The sequence below is a fragment of the Cupressus sempervirens genome, chromosome 9, assembly GCF_028749045.1.
Source record: "Cupressus sempervirens isolate cs-2001-9-10 chromosome 9, ASM2874904v1, whole genome shotgun sequence".
Lineage (NCBI taxonomy): Eukaryota > Viridiplantae > Streptophyta > Pinopsida > Cupressales > Cupressaceae > Cupressus > Cupressus sempervirens.
In genome coordinates, this window is record NC_143126.1 from 687,872,979 (window position 1) to 687,893,750 (window position 20,772).

The 20,772-nt window shown below is 40.1% G+C and overlaps 1 protein-coding gene across 6 annotated transcripts in view; it reads left to right on the plus strand.

The window, feature by feature from the left end:
• The window catches only part of LOC149540592 (RNA pseudouridine synthase 7-like), a 232,021-nt gene that overhangs the window by 163,511 nt on the left and 47,738 nt on the right, over window positions 1-20,772 (plus strand). For all 6 annotated transcript variants that reach the window (XR_016356420.1, XR_016356421.1, XR_016356422.1 and 3 more), the window contains 3 exons: window positions 8,309-8,365; window positions 8,636-8,761; window positions 8,895-9,322. Coding sequence is in view for 3 of the 6 variants with exons in the window: in XM_089801689.1 (XP_089657815.1) it covers window positions 8,309-8,365; window positions 8,636-8,761; window positions 8,895-9,322 (611 nt within the window). In the remaining 3 variants the exon portion in view is untranslated. The remainder of the gene's footprint in view (window positions 1-8,308; window positions 8,366-8,635; window positions 8,762-8,894; window positions 9,323-20,772) is intronic.

Genomic DNA, 20,772 nt, shown 5'->3' on the forward strand with positions numbered 1-20,772 from the left:
TAGCCTAGTCATCCAGTACGACCCGATTTTGTGTTGTACACCCCCTTCTAATTGCATTTTGCACTCATCGTACGGTAGCTCTAGACACCATTAACGAACATCTCTGGCAACAATCAAATGATCTCCTTAGAGGGTTGTCACGGAAGGACTAAAGAACATTACAGTGGTATTAGAGCCCTTGGATCCTGCCAGCCTGTGGACAGTGATTGAGAGTTTAGAGCCGAAAGAGAAGGATACATTTCGTCGATTGAATGGCTACTGAACCGGAACCAACAACTGCCAAACTTGTGACACTACTGAGGAACTTGCCAGGAACCAGGCACAGATCACTAATACTTAGCGACTCATGGTAGAAACTCTCAAGAAGTTGGCAGACAATAAAATATCCGAAGAACAAAATGGTCATAGAGCGGGCTCGGGGTTAGGTAAATCAAACCCTCATCTAGTATGCTCTCGACCTTCCATGCTGACTTTCCTCCACAGACGGAGTCACAACATGGAGGGAAACAACCGATCTTCGAAGAGATGCAAGAACAACTAAGAGAAGACTGGAAGAATGCAAATCTTGAGGAAGATATATCCTACGAAGATTACGCGGATTTGAGAATGAGATATTCGGGAGGCGGAAACAGAGGATATTTTAACAATGATCTTAGAAGAAAGTTGAGTAAAGTAAATCTGTCATCCATTTGACAGATCCGGTTCCATATCTGCGCAAGCGTTGGTAACGAAGGCCGATACTTACTTCTAGCTGAATCCTATGCCAGAAGAAGCAATCAAATTTGCAGCGTTGCACTTGCAAGGAGTTGCGCATGAATGGTGGCATCACGACACCATCACAATAGGGCATGATCAAATAAATACTTATGCGAAATTCACAGAGAGATTGATAGAGCGATTTGATGGTAAAGATCCAGAACTCAATTTCAAAGATTTGGCACAACTGAGACAAACTTGATCGGTTGATCAGTTCATTGCGGAATTTTAGAAACTCGTTTTGGTCACAGACATTTATGAAAGAAGACGAGTAGTGCTCTTCATGGATGGATTGATAGAACCTTTGAAAGTTTGGGTAAAGGGGTTCAATCCTGCCACCCTGTCGGAAGCAATCAATAAAGCGCAGAGTATGGCGTTGTCATCGACGTCATCCTCTCGAAGTTACTCACATTCCAAACTGTCAGCATTTTCGAGGGACAAACCTCTACTTGGGAAGTCATTGTTGGATGAAGCTACCAAATAGGAACTCCGAAGGAAGAAATTGTGTTTCAGTTGTAAGGGAGCTTGGGAGCCTGGCCAAAGATGCGTCGAAAAGGGGAAGATCCATTACATTGAGGTCGTGTCCGATGATGAGGATGAATAGGAAGAAATGCTGGTTGAAGACAACCAACCTCACTATGACACCAACATGGTCAGTTTAAACCGTACAGAGAGAATTTCAGCTTTGGTACGATGCGGAGGAACTATTGCCTTAGCCAGTAGACCGAGGTGCACAGTTTTTTGCGTACGGGGAACCCTTCAAGGACAAAGGGTTATACTGATGTTGGACAACAGAGCCACTCTAAACTTCATTAACTCATCTCTAGTGAAGCGAAGAGGTCCACCTACGAAGATGCACACAGACTTTTAGGTCAAGGTTGCCGGAGGGACTCTTCTGCCCTACACACACCTTGTTCCTCAGCTAAGTATCACAATGGCGAATCACACAATGATTGAGGATTTCTTCATAGTGGACCTTGATGACATGGAGGTTATTCTAGGCATACAGTGGATGGAGACACTTGACGAATACACTTAGAGTTTCAAACGGATGGACTTCACATTTGTTGTCGATGGAAAGAAGGTTGTCCTCCGTAGAATGGCAAATGAAGGTCCGAAGGAAGTTTCTACGCATCGAATGGAGGCAATTTTTCGGCGTGATGACATTGCGTGGGCGATACACTATTTTATCTCGGCGGAACCTATAATGGGACAACAGACACCTTCACAAATGATGAACTCCAAGATATTTTAAGTAATCATGATAAAGTTTTCATGGACATTCCTCGTGGCATACGACCTCATCGAGGGTTTGAACATACTATCGAGTTGGAAGCAAGAGCCAAGCCGGTCATAACCAGACCGTACCGCCATCCCAAGGAATTCAAAGATGAGATCGAAGAGACGATTCAGGAATTGCTAAAGAAAGGATGGATCCGTCCCAGTTCTAACCCATTCGTGTCATCTGCGGTATTGGTCAAAAAGAAGGATGGGACGATGCGCATGTGTGTGGACTACTGCGCATTGAACAAAAAAACAATAAAGAATAGATATCCCATTCCAAGGATAGATGAGTTGCTGGATGAATTGCATGGCGTGGTCTATTTTTCAAAAATAGATCTCCGTTCTGGATACCATCAGATCCGCATGAGGGAGGAAGATGTAGAGAAGATGGCCTTCCGTTGTCACTACGGACATTATGAGTTTCTGGTCATGCCATTCAAATTGACCAATGCACCTGCTACATTCCAATCATGCATGAATCACATCTTCAACAAACAATTGCATAAGTACTAATCGGTATTTTTTGATAATCTTATTTATAGCAGGACATGGGAGGAGCACCTGAAGCATCTGAATGAAGTCTTAAGTATTATGGAGGAATAGTCTTTGTTCGCCAAGCAATCCAAGTGTGAATTCGATATGACATAAATCTTGTACCTTGGGCATGTTGTTAGTAAATACGGAGTTCAAGTGCATCAAGAGAAGATTCAAGCTATCCTTGATTGGCCTCCCCCAAAATCACTCACGGATTTGCGAGGATTTTTCGAACTGTGCAGTTATTACCAGAGGTTCATCAAAGGATCCTCTCAGCTTAGCGCACCCTTAACGAATCTGACAAAGAAGGGGTCTTTCCAGTGGAACGAAAAGGCACAACTCACCTTTGACAAGCTGAAAGAGGCCACGAGCACTTGTCCCGTACTTGCATTACCTGATTTCACTCGATCATTCATTTTGGAGTGCGACGTATCCGAAGAAGGCATTGGAGTGGTACTGATGCAAGATAGACACCCCATAGCTTATGAGAGCAGGAAGCTTACGCCAACAGAAAGCCTATATTCCATCTACGACAAAGAAATGTTGGCCATTGTACATGCACTAACCAAGTTCCGACAATATCTGATAGGTGCCAAGTTTGTTGTCTGTACGGATCACTATAGTTTGAGATATTTTTTGGAGCAACGAGACTTGAATGAGAGGCAACAAAAATGGGTAAGCAAGGTTCAAGCTTTTGATTTTGACATTGAATATGTGAAAGGGAAGAATAATGTGGTTACAGATGCCTTGTCCCAGAAACCCACCATCTGTTCACTAGACCAGATTTCAGCTGATTGGAAGGCACATCTATTAGTCGAATACTCCAAAAACACATTTGCCTGTGAGCTAATGGATGGCCACACCTAGGATGATCGGTACAGAGAGGTGGATGACATCATCTACTATAAAGATCGGATATATTTTGTGCTAGAATCCAAATTGAAGCAGAAAATCTTGAAGCAAGTACACGACTCACCCCTAGCAGGACACTCGGGTTTCCTTAAAACTTACAGAAGTCTTCGGGAGAGGTTTTCGTGGAAAGGACTTAGGGGATGTGTTGGAGTATGTAAGAGACTGTACAGTTTGCCAGCAGAACAAGTTCGAACATACTCTAATTGTTGGGCTGCTACAACCTTTGCCAATTCCAGAACATAAGTGGGAAAGTATATCGATGGATTTCATAACAGGGCTTCACAAGGTGAATGGAAAGGATTGTATTTTCGTGGTGGTTGACAAATTGACAAAGTATGCACATTTATTCGCCATCCCCTTTGACCTTTAGGCCACACAAGTTGCCGATCTATTTTTTAGAGAAGTCTTTCGTCTGCATGGGTTACCCCGAAACATCGTCAGTGATCAGGATGGGTGATTCATTAGTATCTTTTGGAGAAAATTGTTTCAGATGGTAGGGACAAAATTATCGCCAATACTAGTTACCACCCACAGACAGGTGGACAACAGAGATTGTGAACAAATGGCTCGAAGGGTACCTTTGAAACTATGTCTCAGCACAACGAGCATGGGTCAAATGGGTACATCTAGGGGACTATTGCTACAATACCATATACCACATGTCCATCAGAATGACACCGTTCAAAGCTCTATATGGGTACAAACCCCTGTCCTTCATCGACACAGTTTTGGATGACAGCTGTGCAACAAGGGCAAGGGACTGGCTTCAGGAGGGACAATACATATTGAGATGCTTGAAGGAAAACCTACAGCGGGCACAAAATCAATAGAAGATGTACGCTGACAGACACATAATAGAGAGTAGTTTCAAAGTAGGGGATTTGGTCTATCTTCGGCTCCAACCATACTGACAATCTTCATTGAAGGAAAAGAGAAAGGAAAAATTGAAGCGACGATTTTATGGCCCCTATCGTGTAGTTTGTCACGTTGATGAAGTCGTGTACGAACTGGAACTTCTGGAGGGAAGCTGTATTCATAACGTGTTCCATGTCTCATGCCTGAAGAAGGCGGTAGGGCAGAACGTCATGGTAGCCAGAAACCTTCCATTGCTCAATGAAGAAGGAAAGCCTATATTGGAACCAGTTGAGATCATCAAAGTACGTGAGAAGACTCTGTAGAACTGCACAGTGAAGGAATATCTGGTGCGTTGGAAACACTTGCCATTGGACGACATGATGTGGGAATGTGAGCACATTCTCCAGCAAATGGCATTACATTTGCTTGAGGACAAACAAAATTTGGGATGGGAGGACTGTAATGTTCCCGTTATTAAATAAATCATTTATCAAACTATCGTAACGGGCCGATTGATTTTATGTATCTCAAACCCATTCTTATTTTTGTTTCCGTAGTTTGTGTTGCTGTCGGCTATCTTTGTACACCCTCGGAAAGTTTTCCCCGATGGGTATTTAAACACGGCATGTAGGTTGTCTTTAGGCATGCAATTTGGATTATTTCTTTGTACTGCGAATTCCTGTTGGGATTCTCTATTGTTTGCCATTTCGGAAGTGAAAGATCTTCCCTATTTGGCTTGTGTGGTTTCGGCTAGATTAACCTTCACCCTATTCTGTCACTTGTAATACTTCGCTCAGATCTGGCAATTCAGAGCACCATCTTTTGGCATATATTGAAGGAATTATTTGTGTTCAAGTTTCTAATCTTGTATTTGATCTACTTGTGTTTGTATGAACAAATTTGCAATCATTGTTGTACCGTGTAATTTTCGTATGACCTTCACTTCCCCAAACATCTACCACACCTCGTACCTTGTTTCCTTCCTCGACTCATTGTACGGCCTACCTGAACTTCTCCTGACACATCTTCCCTTTCATTTGCTACCAATCCACCATACAGCTGACCATACGAGCCATCCCTCCCCTTCCATCGTACGCTGGCAGGAACATTGTACGACCTAGTAGGCCCCCACTGTACGACCCTCCTATACTCTCCCATCATACGACCACAAGCAACCCACATCCACTGTACATCAGCCCAGTCATCCAGTATGGCCCGATTTTGTGCCATACACCCCCTCCTAATTGCATTTTGCACTCACCATACGGTAGCTCTAGACACCATTAATGGACATCTTTGGAAACAATCGAATGATCTCCTCGTAGGGTTGTCACAGAAGGACTAAAGAACATTACATAACCAGCGATAGTTTTTTGCTGTTTTTTAAAATGAAAGTGTGGTCATGGATTTTTGTTTTCTACACGATTTTTTTGTGGAAGAATTGTGGGTTCTTTCTTTATTGGAGGGTTTTCTAATTTTATCCTTAGAAAACCATGTTTGATGTTGTTTTCTTGGTTTTTGATTTCTTTCCATAAAAGATCATGGTTGGTTTTCTAATTTTTTTCCTACAAAAAGTCATCCACAAAAAAACGTTCTAGGTTTTTTGATTTTTGTTTCCACAAAAAATCATGGCAGGGTTTTGTATGATTTGTTCCATGAAAATTAAGGAGGGTTTTGCATGATTTTGTCCTAAAAATTGTGGTCTTTTGTTGTTAGAAAAAACATAGGTATTTAATTTTAGCATTGTATCGACGGTTCGACGAGTTTGCCAATTATCTTGGAAAAAAAGCCAAAGCTTTTTAAGTTGATCCATGTCTTTGGGTAATGGAATGGATTGCTTTGTTACCCAACACAAGGTTGGAAGGTTCGTGGTAATCTTGGTCATATTGAAACGTTCTGTAGAACTAGGGATTGTTTTTAGCAACAGGCTCATGTCACAGAATATTCTGAAGAGAAGGGGGCAGTCTTCTATGTATTCATGATCAAATATCCTACAAATTAAGTCAATCTTTTGCAGGGTAGTTAGTAGTATGACCATTAAGGTAGGTTAATGTTTCTATAATGCCCATTCAGTTAGGATGTTTCCTTTTTGTAATAGTTCTGTTTAGAACATTTCTTTTCGGTCTTCCATTCTGTTATAGAAAATCTTTATGTTATCTCTATTCAGGATGTATTCATCTCCTTTGTTTGAATTCAATATCAATCAATTATCACTTCATAATATGGGTTCATGAAGAACCTCCTTACAATAAGTTGGTTACTAGAGGAAAACTTTAAAGCTCATTTTGATAGATACAATGATAATAAACTGTCTCGTTTGGGATAAGACTTGCAATGGTGATGTTGTTGGTGGGTGAAGAGTTTCAATTGGTTGATGTCACCCATGAACACAAGGCCCTTGAAGTAAAAGGTTAAAACAAATTCATCATTTACAATTTTGTATAAGAAGATTTGGTAATCTCGGTTTGGTGTATCTTCTTGCATTTTATTTCTAATTTTTTCTTTAATGCCTTTCTTCCTTTTACCTCAATTCAGAAAAGTAAATAGAAAGAGCTCATTCAAAATCATGTAAGGAGCCAACTTTAAATCTTATAGATCATTTTGTGAGTCATGTTTCATGCTTGATATCTGTAAGAGGGCATATTTCAAAGTGAGAATACAGACTTGGATATCAGTAAGTGGGAAGAAGGGATTGCCCTTGAGTAGTGAAAATAGAACTACTCAATGAAAAATCAACAAGTCTATTCCTAAAATGAAACCAAGTACTGAGAACTTTTCATTAATTAAATCTGCAAATCCTACAAGCCAATAGAATATAGTGCAGGAAAGCTAGGGTGAGGTATCCTCCACGAGTTGATTGGTTGAGTGTGGAATGGTAAAGGCAGATTAATTTGAGATCTACACAGTGGAAACTGCCATCTCACCACCAATACAACCAACAATTAAAAATATAAGTTACTTGTTTGAACTCATGTTTTGTTTCCTATATTTTCTAGCTATGACTTACTATGACATCATAGTTCACAAATATGTTTTCCTTTAAAATAAAGTTTCAGTCTCATGTCCTGTTCTAGTGTGCAGCTCTTGAACCTTTCCAAGGTCTCTTTCAATCACCCTAACCAACAATATATCTGGATGTGTGATCTATATTTACTTAAAAATATATCCCAATATTTACTTTTGTACCCCTTAAAAATAAGTTAACGTGATTTCCCCATCCTTTACATGATAGCTAACTAGAAATGAAACATATGTGTGATCAGGGTCTGTCAGGCCTTGAACACTTCCAAGTTCCAAGTAGTTAGTATATAGATGCAGACAATTTGTACAGAGCAATTAGAATCTCAAATACATTCTTAGCAATATAGCCAGGGCCTTAGGATCAATATAAATATCCTATCAAGGAAAATCATCTTACTGATAAGATCACCATTTCCACATCCCCTCGTCCCCCATTCCGGGAACCCAGGATAACATTGGTTATTATTTTTTTAATTTTGAATCTGTGTGCATTTTTGGTTTCCTACTATTCTCCTAGTATCATCCTGAGAAATTGAAAATACCTCTCTTTTGATTTTTTGAGAAATTCATGAGGGGAATTTGCTTTTATGTTTTGTACACGAGGCATTGCAATCATATATACTGCTGCATACAGAATACACCGTGAGTAGAATTAATATGCTCTGTTGCATTTTCTCTTAGTAATCATATGGGCTCTAAGCAATCCATATGGTAAACTGTGCCTGCATTTTGTATCGTATGTACACTTAAATGGAATTTTTTAATTATTTATTTAAATCTTTTTTACTTGGCATGCTGTATGAGCTTTGAGATACCAAGCTACTGAGGACTGTGCTGCTATCTGTTTAACTTCATTAAAATCTTAGCAAATGAAATAGAAATTCAATTTATCTGTTGTGATTTCTCTTATTTGAGAATTACATTCTAATGTTGATCTGCACGGTAGGTTGAAGTTGATGCAGATGTAATCTACGATGCTCGAGAAGGGAAGAGCACAACAGAGGTACACTAGACTGTTTACAATCTAGATGTTTGCATTCTCATCAAATTAGGAGAGAACAATGTCATTTTAAATGAAAGTGTAAGACATAAGAAAGTTTTGAACCAAGGAGAAAAGTACTAGGAGTGCCAAACTCTAGAAACAGTATTAGGCATGGTAAAACAATTACCCTCGAATGAGGTATCTAAGTTTAATTCTTGCAGGATTTTCTATACTTCAACTTATGTGCTCAATGTAGGCATAAAATTTTTTAATTCTAAACAAGTTGTGTAGGTGGTTAATGGCAGTATGAAGCAACCGAGTAAGGGGAAAACAGCATGTACAAAGTTTGTAAGACTTGGTACAAATGGAATTTTTAGTATTGTCAAGTGCTTTCCAGTTACTGGCCGGACACATCAGGTGAACATAATTCTGATCCATCTGCTTTTTAGCAAATCTTTGACTTTTGAGCATGGAGCAATACCTATTTTCTATTAACTATCAACTCAGCATATTTCCCAGTTTCAAAATGACCTGTTTTGGTGTTTATTAGATCCGTGTTCATCTCCAACATTTGGGTCATCCTATATCCAATGATGCACTTTACTCTGTGGAAAATCCTCCTGAACGGTCTATAGAAGGAACAAGTTCTGATCGGGCTGCTAGGAGGAGTCAGACACGTGTGTCTGAATTGGGTCAATCAGACTTTTGCTCCAGTGATCTATCCAAGCAGTGTAATAGTTGTGAACAAGCTGGCACTGTGTTTGATGAAGACCTTAATGAAGGAAATCCATCTACAGGTTCCAAGTCAGTAGAAAGTGCAGCTGGTGATTTAGTAGGGACCATCAAGAGGCAAAAAGTGGAAGGAAAACCAATAAGGTTTACAAATACTGATGAAAAGCTTGGCTTACATGGTACTGAAAAACTACATTTGAACATTGATTCAATGTGTACAAACTGTCCGAACGTGGCTCCAGCAGGGTAAGAATTTGATATTCTCTCTTTCATGGATTTTTCTCAAGGCTTTAAAAAAATACTGCATAAGTCAATTATTATGAAATAATAGTTAAAATCAATGCAATTCATGTGAGCATTGCAGTTTACAGGCAAGCTTGGCTGGTTAGTGGAGCTATTCTATACAATCTCATGCTCATTAGTTTCAATAGAGGGGACTTGCTCTTCACTATTGATCATTTCTTCAAATTGAATGTGGACTTATGTAAGATATAGAGTTCTTAGATCTTGTTGGGAAAATGGGTAGTTAAGTGGTTGGCATATCCAAGAAGTTACACAATCGTGACGGTTCACCTCGTGACCCCTCGGATACTATATGTAACCTTTATAACTTTTCATAGAGACATGTTGGTATTGAGTACTATTCTAAACAGTGAATAAGCAATGAATATAATATGATTGTTCTCCATTTCCATTCTATGTTAAGTACTTTTCCTTTTGCATGCCTTAGTTCTATTACCTAGTAGGGAAAACATTTGGCGTCGTTGCCGTTTCAAATCTGGAAAAACGACAATTGATGGCATACAACACATAGAGTCTTTGGGAATACCTCTGGAGGAGAACATGAGAGTAAATGAAAATGGAATTCTCGAGTTGTTCGAGGGAGAGCACAAACTGATAGAGAATTTCCATATTTTATTCCGCTCGAGCATTGAAACCTTTGTACGGAGAGAAGCCGTACACGAAGAGGTTCCAAAGGACATAGTGTGGGACTCCCTCAACGTGATCCCCACCGCTAGTCGACTGCTGAATCAATTTCCCAGACTGTTTGCACAAGCCTTCTTGACACAACATTAGTGTGAGGTGATTGAATAGGAACAACAAAGGCAACAGGCCCTTTGGAACCTCCGGGAATGCATCTGGCGAGAAGCGGAAGAGTGTGATGGAAACCACCGATGCCCCCACCCATGAGCCCGAGGCCGTGGGAATGTGAGTAAAGTGTGAGGGAAAGGAGCATTAACCTCTGTAACGGTCACATAGACGACCACAATGATGTACGGAGACTTTATAAATAAAAGTGTTCTTTTATACATGTGTTGTTATCAATTTCACGCATGAAAAGTATATATGGCAAACACACTAAATAAGTATAGAAATAAGAAGGAACAAATCGATGTCGTACAAGCCAAACATCAAGCCTTAATTCTTGCATAGCAAACTAAGCGACGACGAAGGTTAAATCAACTCGCTCAAGGGAACCATGATGGGGTCATGGAGGGTGACCAGGAGGGTATTACGGGAGGGGTAGTAACCGAAGAATGGTTCACTTCGCTAGAAGGGCGGCGAGCGAGAAGTAGTTAGGAATTGTTGGTAGAGACACGATAGAGATTGGATTCTATAGAGGAACCACGTGAAATATTGTTAAATCTATCTATCACACCTCGAGCGAAAGGAAATTGAGGTAGAAACACCAAACGGGAAGAGGAAGTGAGGGAGGCAGAAGACACCGAGGCAGCGAGAAGTGTTGGAAGAATGCCAAAGGGTGGTTAGGGAAACTCTCCATGATCCAATCGTAGCAGTAGCTGTTCGGGAACACAAGTGCGCTAAGCACCGCAACGAAACATGTCACAGAAAAATAAACATCCCAAGTTTACTGACGATGGGAAGGAAGATCCTATCAGACATTGCCGTACTTGTGAAACTATCTGGGTGACAAACGGGGTGACCGATCACGACGAATGGGCGTTGCCACTGATTGGTACTCAGACATTGACAAAACAAAAATAGGTTCATGGGCTAACCTTAAGAAGGAAATTGCTTCGCGATGATAATGAGATCGTCACAGAGATCTATAGTGCCAAACAAGGGAGAAAGGAAACTGTCCAAGCTTATAATAGAAGGTTGAAGGAGTTGCTCGAGAAGATGGAAATCCAACCCGTCGACGAATGGAAGAAGAGATGGTTCGTTGATGGATTGAATGCATCTCTCAAAAGAAAAATGAGGATAGTACTGCCGACGTCGTACGAAGATGCGTACGACAGGGCCATGAATTTGGAAAGTGAATACAAAACACTAAAGAAGAAGAAAAGCAAGTCATTGTCTGGAAGCAATGAATCATCTGATGAGGATAATAGCAGTGATGAAGAACTCAATAAAAAAGTGCAAGCACTGCAAAATGATAAGGAGCGTAAAACAATGAAAGGAGGTGCTAGACGGAGTGAAGAGGGAGAACTATGGTGCACAAAGTGCAAAGGAAACGGCCACGCAAAAGGAGCATGTCCTAAGAAGTCAATATGTGACATTTGCTAGGTGACGGGCCACTCTACCAAAGACTGCCGATATAACTTATGGACAAGAGGGCTCCATGTACTTGTAATGTCCCCTTTTTAAGCATTCATAGCATGATGTTGTCGTTAGCCTATTTCCCCATGGTCTCGTAGGCTAACCAGGACATTAAAGGGACTTAGAGGCCATTTGGCCTAGATAGTTTCAGTTGCAAGTATTTCTGAGGGGTTTTGAGGCAACTTTGGGCATACTTACTATTTATAGTAAGTCATCTTGGATATGGTCGGACATTCAATGGTAGCGGTATGTCGATTGTAATTGTTTAAAATCTGCAAGAAGACTTGTTTATCATTGATAAGATTTGTTATGCATTGATAAAGCTATTTTATAAAGTTAAATTTAAATATTTAACTTTATTAATGCATAGACTATAGTTTGTGGGAAATATTTAAATTAAAAGAGTCCCCTTTATTTTATAACACATTGGAGACATAAGTTACATAAAGGGAGATATGTTTTATCCCACATTGAGAAAACGAAGGATGGAGCCCTTGTCAGAACACTATAAAAGAAATGGAAGAGCTTCTTTTAAGTATGCTTGGAAATATCAAAGAAATTGGGAAATTTTCTGGAGATTATGTCTCAATAGTTTGAAGGACGAAATGCCTTCAAACTGGAAATCTTGACGCCATTGAAAGATATGGTCTTGAGATTCAACAGGGTAGCAGTTCGGAAAAGCAGAGACGAAAAAGCAATCCGAAAAAGCGGAAACGAAAAAGCAGGCCGAAAAAGCAGTTCAAAAAGCAAATTCGAAAAAGCAGTTCCAAAAAGCAAATCGGAAAAGCAAAGCAGAAGGGGCAGCATTGAAGAAAATTATTACAGCCATCTACAACCAGGTTCCTTTATTAGTATTGCTTTTTTAGGTGTTATAAGTTTTAGCTGTAAGTGTGCATTATACCAGCATTATCATTTTGTAATCCATGTAAATGCCAAAAGTCTTGGCCATATTTCATGAGCATTGTATTTGAAATTTCATTGCAATTAAGAAGATAATAGTTGCTGGTGTCATTTAAGCAATTCAATATCATTATTTATCAGCTAGTTAGGTTGCATACCAACTGTTTGTAAAAATGCCAATTGGCTGTAGGTATTCATTTCTCATGCTTAGATCATATATATGCACTGGATATTGTCAAAATTAGTAGCATACTTATGTTAGGTCATTGTGTAGTCCATTTGGAGTCTTCTAGCACAAGATTCTCATTGACGCAAATTGAAGAAAGAGTCATTTAAAAGCCAGCTAAAATACTATATCAGTCATACGTCCCTTGCATGTGAATTGTTTGATGAAATTCCTTGAGCTTTCATCAGCATTTTTGAGAGCAGATTTGAGGAGGGTCATTACAGTACTCTTCACCCAAGGGCAACCATCTACCTCTGGGGCAGCCACAACCAATCAACAAATAAATAATGCATCCTCTGATGTGTTTTGAAATAATTGGTGTGGAGGAAGAGGGGGTAATGAAAACAAAAGTTGGATACAATGACTCGAAGGGCCAATCGATGTTTCAGTATCGGTTGTGCAGCCAGTGGACTGTGCCCGAGACTGCGAGAAGAATGACACACCATAGAGAGATTGTGTTGATGGTGTGATCTTGGGAATCACGAGGAGGCCAATTGTCCGAATTTGCAGGTGAATTTACTTAACATTGAAGAGGAAAACGTACTGGTAGTCACTTGTAACTAGGCAAAGCAAGCCACGTACCTTGATCCTCGCATAGAAAAGAAGAGAGTATGAGAAGCGAAAGAAGAAATAGAGAAGGCGATGAAAGCCAAGGGGGATTCTCGTGGGGCTGTAAGTACATTAGGACAAATAGAGGTCGAGAACATATTGGGACAAATATTGCAAATGGAGGTCCCAATCAAGATACACGACCTCCGGAGAATACCTCAGTTAAAAATGACATTTTTTGAATATGCACACGGTTCCACCAAGTATACAACAACCAAATGTTGTCGGAGGCTCAGCCATAGACCCTATGATACTCTCGTTGAACAATGGATGGTACCCCGTTGTTGTCGAGATGGGTATTCTTGGGACAATTCTCACCAAGACCATCATTGATGGAGGGTTGGGAGTAAATGTGCTTTCAGAAGAAACATGGAAGAAACTTGGAAAGCCTACCCTATGGCTTCCCCACCTTCAACCTACTTGGTGTAGACTAACATGTAATTAAGCCCATTTGAACATTGATGGCCCAACCTGTCACCATTGGTACCCAACCTTCTGTGTTGGTTTTTATTGTAGTTCCATTGAAAAAGAAGGGATATGATGCCATACTCGGAAGGGGATGGTTAGTAGCAGCAAGGGCTAACCATAATTGGAAGAAAAACACGCTCTCATTGGAGAACGGTGGGACAAAATTTGTTGTTGATCTTCATACTGAGATGGTAAGTGAGGAGGTGGCTTCAGAGTTAGACTCCGATAGGGAATTTGGTGGAAAGGACGAGGGAACGAACAACATGGAGCCTAATGATGAAGGTGTGTTGGAACTACAAAGATGTTTAGATGACGACTTGGATTCCTTGAATGGACTATTTCATTGGCAGATGGAAGGTTACTAGATAATCCTAAGTTACAATATCATAGGAACAAACATAATAGAGGAAGAGGAAAAAAAGGTATTTCCGCCAGAATATGGGGAATACAAGGAAGGGGAAGCCAAGATGAATGAAAGATCGGCTCACAACTTTGACATAGGGAAACCAATTATATATGAAGAGCCATGTGTATGGATTATTAATCTTGGGGACAAAGAAAACCTGCCCAATATATTGGTTGGCGATGATTGGGATCCTGTGTTGAAGACATCAACATTAAAAATTTTCATGGAATATAAAGATGTGATCACCTGGAGTTATAAGGATCTGAAGGGTGTCCCACTGAAATTGTGCGTATATTGTATACCCCTAGTACCAAGAGTGGTACCTACATGGAAGATACTGTACAGGATGAATAAGAATTACGCAACAAGGGTGGAGGAAGAGATACAATGTATGTTGGAGGCAGGAATCATCTTTCGAGTAGAAACAAGTGAATGGGTCTCGCCAATTGTGTTCTCATTGAAAAAGGAAGTGAATCAGATTAGGATTTGTGTTGATTTCCGCTACTTGAATGTGGTCACTATAAAGGACCCTTTTCCTATACCATTCACAGACACAATATTGGAAGAGGTTGCTGAGCATGAAATATATTTCTTTATGGACGGGTTCTCTGGCTATAACCAGACATCAATTGCCGAGGAGGATAAGTTGAAGACCATCTTTGTGGTGGAAGACGATGTGTATGCTTATAACCGGATGCCCTTCGGGTTGTGCAACACACTGATAACCTTCCAGAGGATAATTCTTCATATCTTCGATAAAATTTCTGTAGGTAACTTCCGTGCATTTTTGGATGACTTGTCTATCTTTAGTGGATAGGACACGCATTTAGTAGCACTCAGAGAATGCATGGAATGGTGTCGTTAGGCTAGACTAGCCTTGAACCGAAAGAAGTGTAGATTAATGGTACCTCAAGGTAAGCTGTTGGGCCACATTGTATGCAAGATTGGACTTAAAACTGATCCTGACAAGGTACGAGTGATAGTAGAGATGGAAGCGTCGACGGATGTTAGTGGGGTAAAATCCTTTTTGGGACACATTGGGTACTATCGATGGATTATGAAGAACTTTTCCCAAGTATCATGACCCCTTGACAAGCTGACAAGAAAAGGAGAACCGTATGTTTGGGGATCAAAGCAAGAAACCTCCTTTTAGGAGTTAAGACGAGGTTGCTAGGGGCACTGATCTTGGCGTACCCAAATTGGGATAAAGAGTTTCACGTGTATGTGGATACTTCGAAGTTTGCAATTAGTGCGACACTTGCATAGGTGGGTGATCATGGCCTGGATCATCCTGTCTGTTTTGCTAGTGGATTGTTATTAAGGGCAGAAAGGAATTATAGCACAATTGAGTGAGAGGCCCTAGGAATAGTTTATGCTGTGCAAAAATTTAGACATTTTCTGTTAGCAATGCCCTTCATATTCTATGTAGACCACCAGACATTGATGTACTTGGTAAACAAACCCATTATTCAGGGGAGGGTGAGCAGTTGGCTATTGCTACTTAAGGAATTTACATTCACAATTGTGGTACGACTTGGGAAGAGCTATGTCATAGCTGATCAACTCTCTCGAATTAGATTGGGGGAGCCATCGGAAGAAGTCAATGATGACTTCATAGATGCACATCTATTCCGTATAGCCATCCTTCTAGAGTGGTATAAAAGCATCCATGACTACCTCTCCACTTCACAATTTTCGAGAGAGGTGCTACTAGGAGAATGACGAAAGTTAGTACTAAGGAGAAAAACTTTTTCTTTAATCAATGGTATGTTGTACAAAATAGGGCCGGACCAAATATTGAGACGATGTGTCATGGAGGAAGAGGTGCCGAGTGGCATTCGGGAAGCCCATGAAGGCCTGGCGGGAGGGCATATGGGACCCAACACAATAGCAAGGAAGGTACTCCTCATAGGACTATGGTGGCCTACACTCTATAATGATGCTAGGGGGTGGGTGGTAAGTTGTGACACTTGCCAACGTGTAGGTAAAACCCTAAAACGAGACTTTATGCCACTAAATCCATCCCATGCCGAGGATTTGTTTGAACAGTGGGGTTTAGGTTTTTCGGGGTCCCTTAAGCAGAGCAGGACTTGGAGGTGTCGCTACATTGTGGTAGCAACAGAGTATTTCGTAAAGTGGGTCAAGGCATGAGCATTGCCAGACAACTCGGTTGTCAGCACAATAAAGTTCATCTATGAGCAGATCATCACGTTCTACGACATTCCTATTCAGTTGACGAGTGATAGAGGAGGTCACTTCGTCCACCATGTGATTTGCTTCCTGATGATGAAGTATAGAATTTTTCACTCCTTGTTGAGTCTGTACTACCCGAGGGCCAATGGTTAGGCATAGGTAACAAATAAGATCCTTGTGTCAGTCGTCTATAAGTCATTTGGGGGTCGAGCAGGCTGATTGAGAAGAGAAACTGCCATCAACACTTTGGGTGTACCGCACAACGTATAAAGTGATAATTGGAAAACACTGTTCCAATTAATGTTTGGACAAGAAGTGGTGGTACCAGCAAAATTTATGGTTCCAAGCTTTCGTATAGCAATTGATAATAGGTTGGGTGACATGGAAAGTCTTTGAGAGCGGTTGTATAGACTGAATTAACTAGATGAACAGAGACTAATGGCGCAATGTGCTATTGAGGTGGCTCGGACTCGTCATAAGGCCTGGCATGATAAGCACTTGAAGCAGACAAGGTTTCAGTTGGGATAGTTGGAACTAAAATACAATGGACACAATGAGATTAAGCTAGGGAAGTTTAAGGTGAAATGGCTGGGGCCCTACAAAGTACGAGAAGTTGGTGACAACGGAGCTATCAAGTTGTAGCCAACTTGGTCAACGGATCCAAGTTCAAAATCTATCACCAACGGCATGAAGGGAGCCAGGCAAAGGGACAAGGTTCTATAGTGCAAAAGTGAAATTAAAAAAAGAAAAGAAAAAAGAAAAAAAAGAGAACCACGGACACCTATGCCTGCAGACACTAGCGTTCCATAGACACAGTGTGGCCGTGGACATTGTGTCCCATGGAAAGGAAAGGAAAGAGCATTGCCATCCGATAAAGAACATTTCGCAAGAAGGGAAAAAAACTAAGCAAGCTGTGGGGCTGACAAAAAAGTGTTATGGGGGCTGAGAAAAAAATTGCTGTGGGTGTTCAAGAAAAAAAAAGTTCGGCAAGTGTTGAAGAAAGACATGGCACGAAGTGAGAAGGGGAAAAGATGTGGGGGAGAGAAAATACATACCACCTAAGAGTGAGAGAAAATACCAGGGAGGTGAAGATAGGAAACAAGCCGAGGGAGTTAAAGCAAGATATGTCGTGGGGAAATGGAAAGACAGCCGTGGAGGATAGAAGGAGAAGCAACTGCGGAGAGCAATAGCTCGGCAGACAACCTAACCATTTTTATTGCATAAAGACAAAACAAGAAACTGTTAGTCAGTCGGAGTATGCAGTTTGCTGGGAAGAGCAGATAGTGGAAGAATTAGTTGAAGGAGAATAGTTCCAAGATGGACAAGAATGCGAGAGTATGGGCCTCAGGGGTCCGTGTTGCAGGGCCAGGAGCATCGAGTAGCAAGAAGTAAAAGGTGCATCTTAAAGTGCAACAATTTGCATAGAAGGTTGAGATTTCTCATCTCACAGTACAGTCGTAATATCCGCACTTCAAGGAAATATATCAATAATAAAAGAATAGATAATGAATTATAATATAATTTAAAATATATTAAATCATTATTATGATTTGAAATAAACAAATAAAATATTTTTAGTATGATAATAATTAATAATAATATATTTATTAATATATTATTTATAAATAATAATAATATATTGATAATATATTAATACATATATTAACAAAGTAATTATAATAAATATGTTATAATAACATAAATAAAAGTCACAACCCATTTAAGAGACATGATCTATCTCTTTTGGCATATATACAGGGTAGATCTCTCCGAAGAAAAGAGGGAGAAGGAAAGAAAACATGAGATTGACAGGGATAAAATATACAATACCAGTCTTACACTAGTGAGATAACTAAGCATTCCACATGATACCAGGAGAGAATAATAGGGCATTTAATATATAAAGGAAAGAGACGATCAGAATAAATACTCAAAAAATTATACCAAACGGGGAGGCAAAAAAATCACATATGGGAAGAATTAATAAAAAATAATGATATCATCCTAGAGTCATCACAAGCAGCTAGCAAACCATAGCGACACAAAGATATCCATTAATATCACCGATAAGGAAAAGGGTAGAAAGTAGCCATGCAAGAGAATAAAGGAGTTATCTTATTCATACGTACAAAGGAGAGAGCTATGAAGGGAGAAAAGAATACAGTTAGAACTAATAAGTCAGAGCATAAATTAGTCCCCAATAACCCATTATTTTAGGAAGTTAGTCATACTGAAATGTCCCCACTTCAAGAAAATATATCAATAATAAAAGAATAGATAATTAATTATAATATAATTTAAAATATATATCCAATCATTATAATGATTTGAAATAATCAAATAAAATATTTTGAGTATGATAATAATTAATAATAATATATTTATTAATATATTATTTATAAATAATAATAGTATATTGATAATATATTAATGCATATATTAACAAAGTAATTATAATAAATATGTTATAATAACATAAATAAAAGTCGTGACCCATCTAAGAGACATGATCTATCTCTTTTGGCATATACATAGGGCAGATCTCTCCGAAGAAAGGAGGGAGGAGAAGGAAAGAAAATGTGAGATTGATGGGGATAAAATATACAATACCAGTCTTACACTAGTGAGATAAATAACCGAAGCATTCCACATGATACCAGGAGAAGAGAATAATAGGGCATTGAATATATAAAGGAAGGAGACGATCAAAATAAATACTCATAAAATTATACCAAATGGGGGAGGCAAAAAATCACATAGGAAGAATTAATAAAAAATAATGATATCATCCTAGAGTTTGTTTACCGTACTGGGTAAAGAAATCAAAGCATATAGATAATAAACAGAATAGCAGAACTCCTTATTATATTCGCATACGCCAAGATATTACATTAGGCTCTAATATGATGCTGATGATTACAATGATCCCGAAGGGGGATATAAATACTATCCGAGGAACCTTCCCGAAGGTATCTGTCGGCCACATACATGTTGGCTACAATAATAGAACCTTTCTGATACATCTTGATACATGTTGGCCTGACGGCATACATCCCGATACACTGACGGATACATCCTGATACACCGTCGAGAACATCCTGATACACTGTCGAGAACCTCCCGATACACCATTGGGAACATCCTAATACACCGTTGGGAATATCCTGACGACATCATCCCCCCAAAAAGAAAAGTCGTCTCCCGATGACTAGATAACAAAAAACCCACAACTAACTACATTATTCATAAAACAAAAAGAACATGGACTTATAAATCATGAACCCAAAGGCTGTGTCTCCGACTGTAAAGACCTGCTACGTCGAAGCTGATACACCTGATCTGTCCGAACTTGCAAATCAGCTCTAATCTGAGAGTTCTCCTCCACCATTTCCTTCAGTATCAATGCAACCTCCTGGCACTCAGCTTCTTTCTGACACATCTTTGACAAGATGTCCGTGGGAAACTTCAAAGCGTTCCTCGACGATTGGTCGGTATTTAGCGTAGAAGACAGACACCTGGCAGCACTCGGTGAATGTATGGAGAGATGTCGCAGGGCGTGGCTGGCATTGAACCCCAAGAAGTGCAGATTCATGGTTCCGCAGGGAAGACTGCTCGGACACATCGTTTGTAAGGAAGGATTGAAGACTGACCTAGACAAAGTGAGAGTCATCCTGGAAATGTAGCCATCTACTAATGTGACGGAGGTAAAGCCTTTTCTTGGACATATAGGCTATTACAAGAGATTTATCAAAGATTTTGCCAAGGTGTCATACCCGCTGGACAGGTTAACCTGTAAAGGAGAATCATTCAGATGGGACAAAGAACAGGATGAGGCATTTGAAGGGTTGAAAGTACGATTGGCTACTGCACCCATCTTGGCATATCTGGACTGGAATAAGGAGTTTCATGTGCATGTTGATGCCTCGAATTATGCGATTGGAGCAACCCTGGTGCAGACGGGCAGCCACGGGTTAGATCACTCGATATATTTTGCCAGTCGATTGTTATCAAAAGCGGAGTAGAGCTACAGTACGACCAAACGGGAAGCATTGGGAATGGTCTATGCTGTGCAAAAATTTCGTCATTACTTGCTCGCCACACCGTTCGTATTCTATGTTGATCACCAGGCTCTATTGTACCTGATCAATAAACCTGTCATTCAAGGAAGAATCAGCAGATGGCTACTTCTGTTGCAGGAGTTTACTTTAAAAATCATTGTCCGGTCGGGGAAGAAACATGTCAATGTCGACCACCTGTCGCGGATCAAAACAAGGGAACAGGTAGAGGGGGTGAATGACGACTTTCCTGACGCACAACTGTTTTAGATTGCAG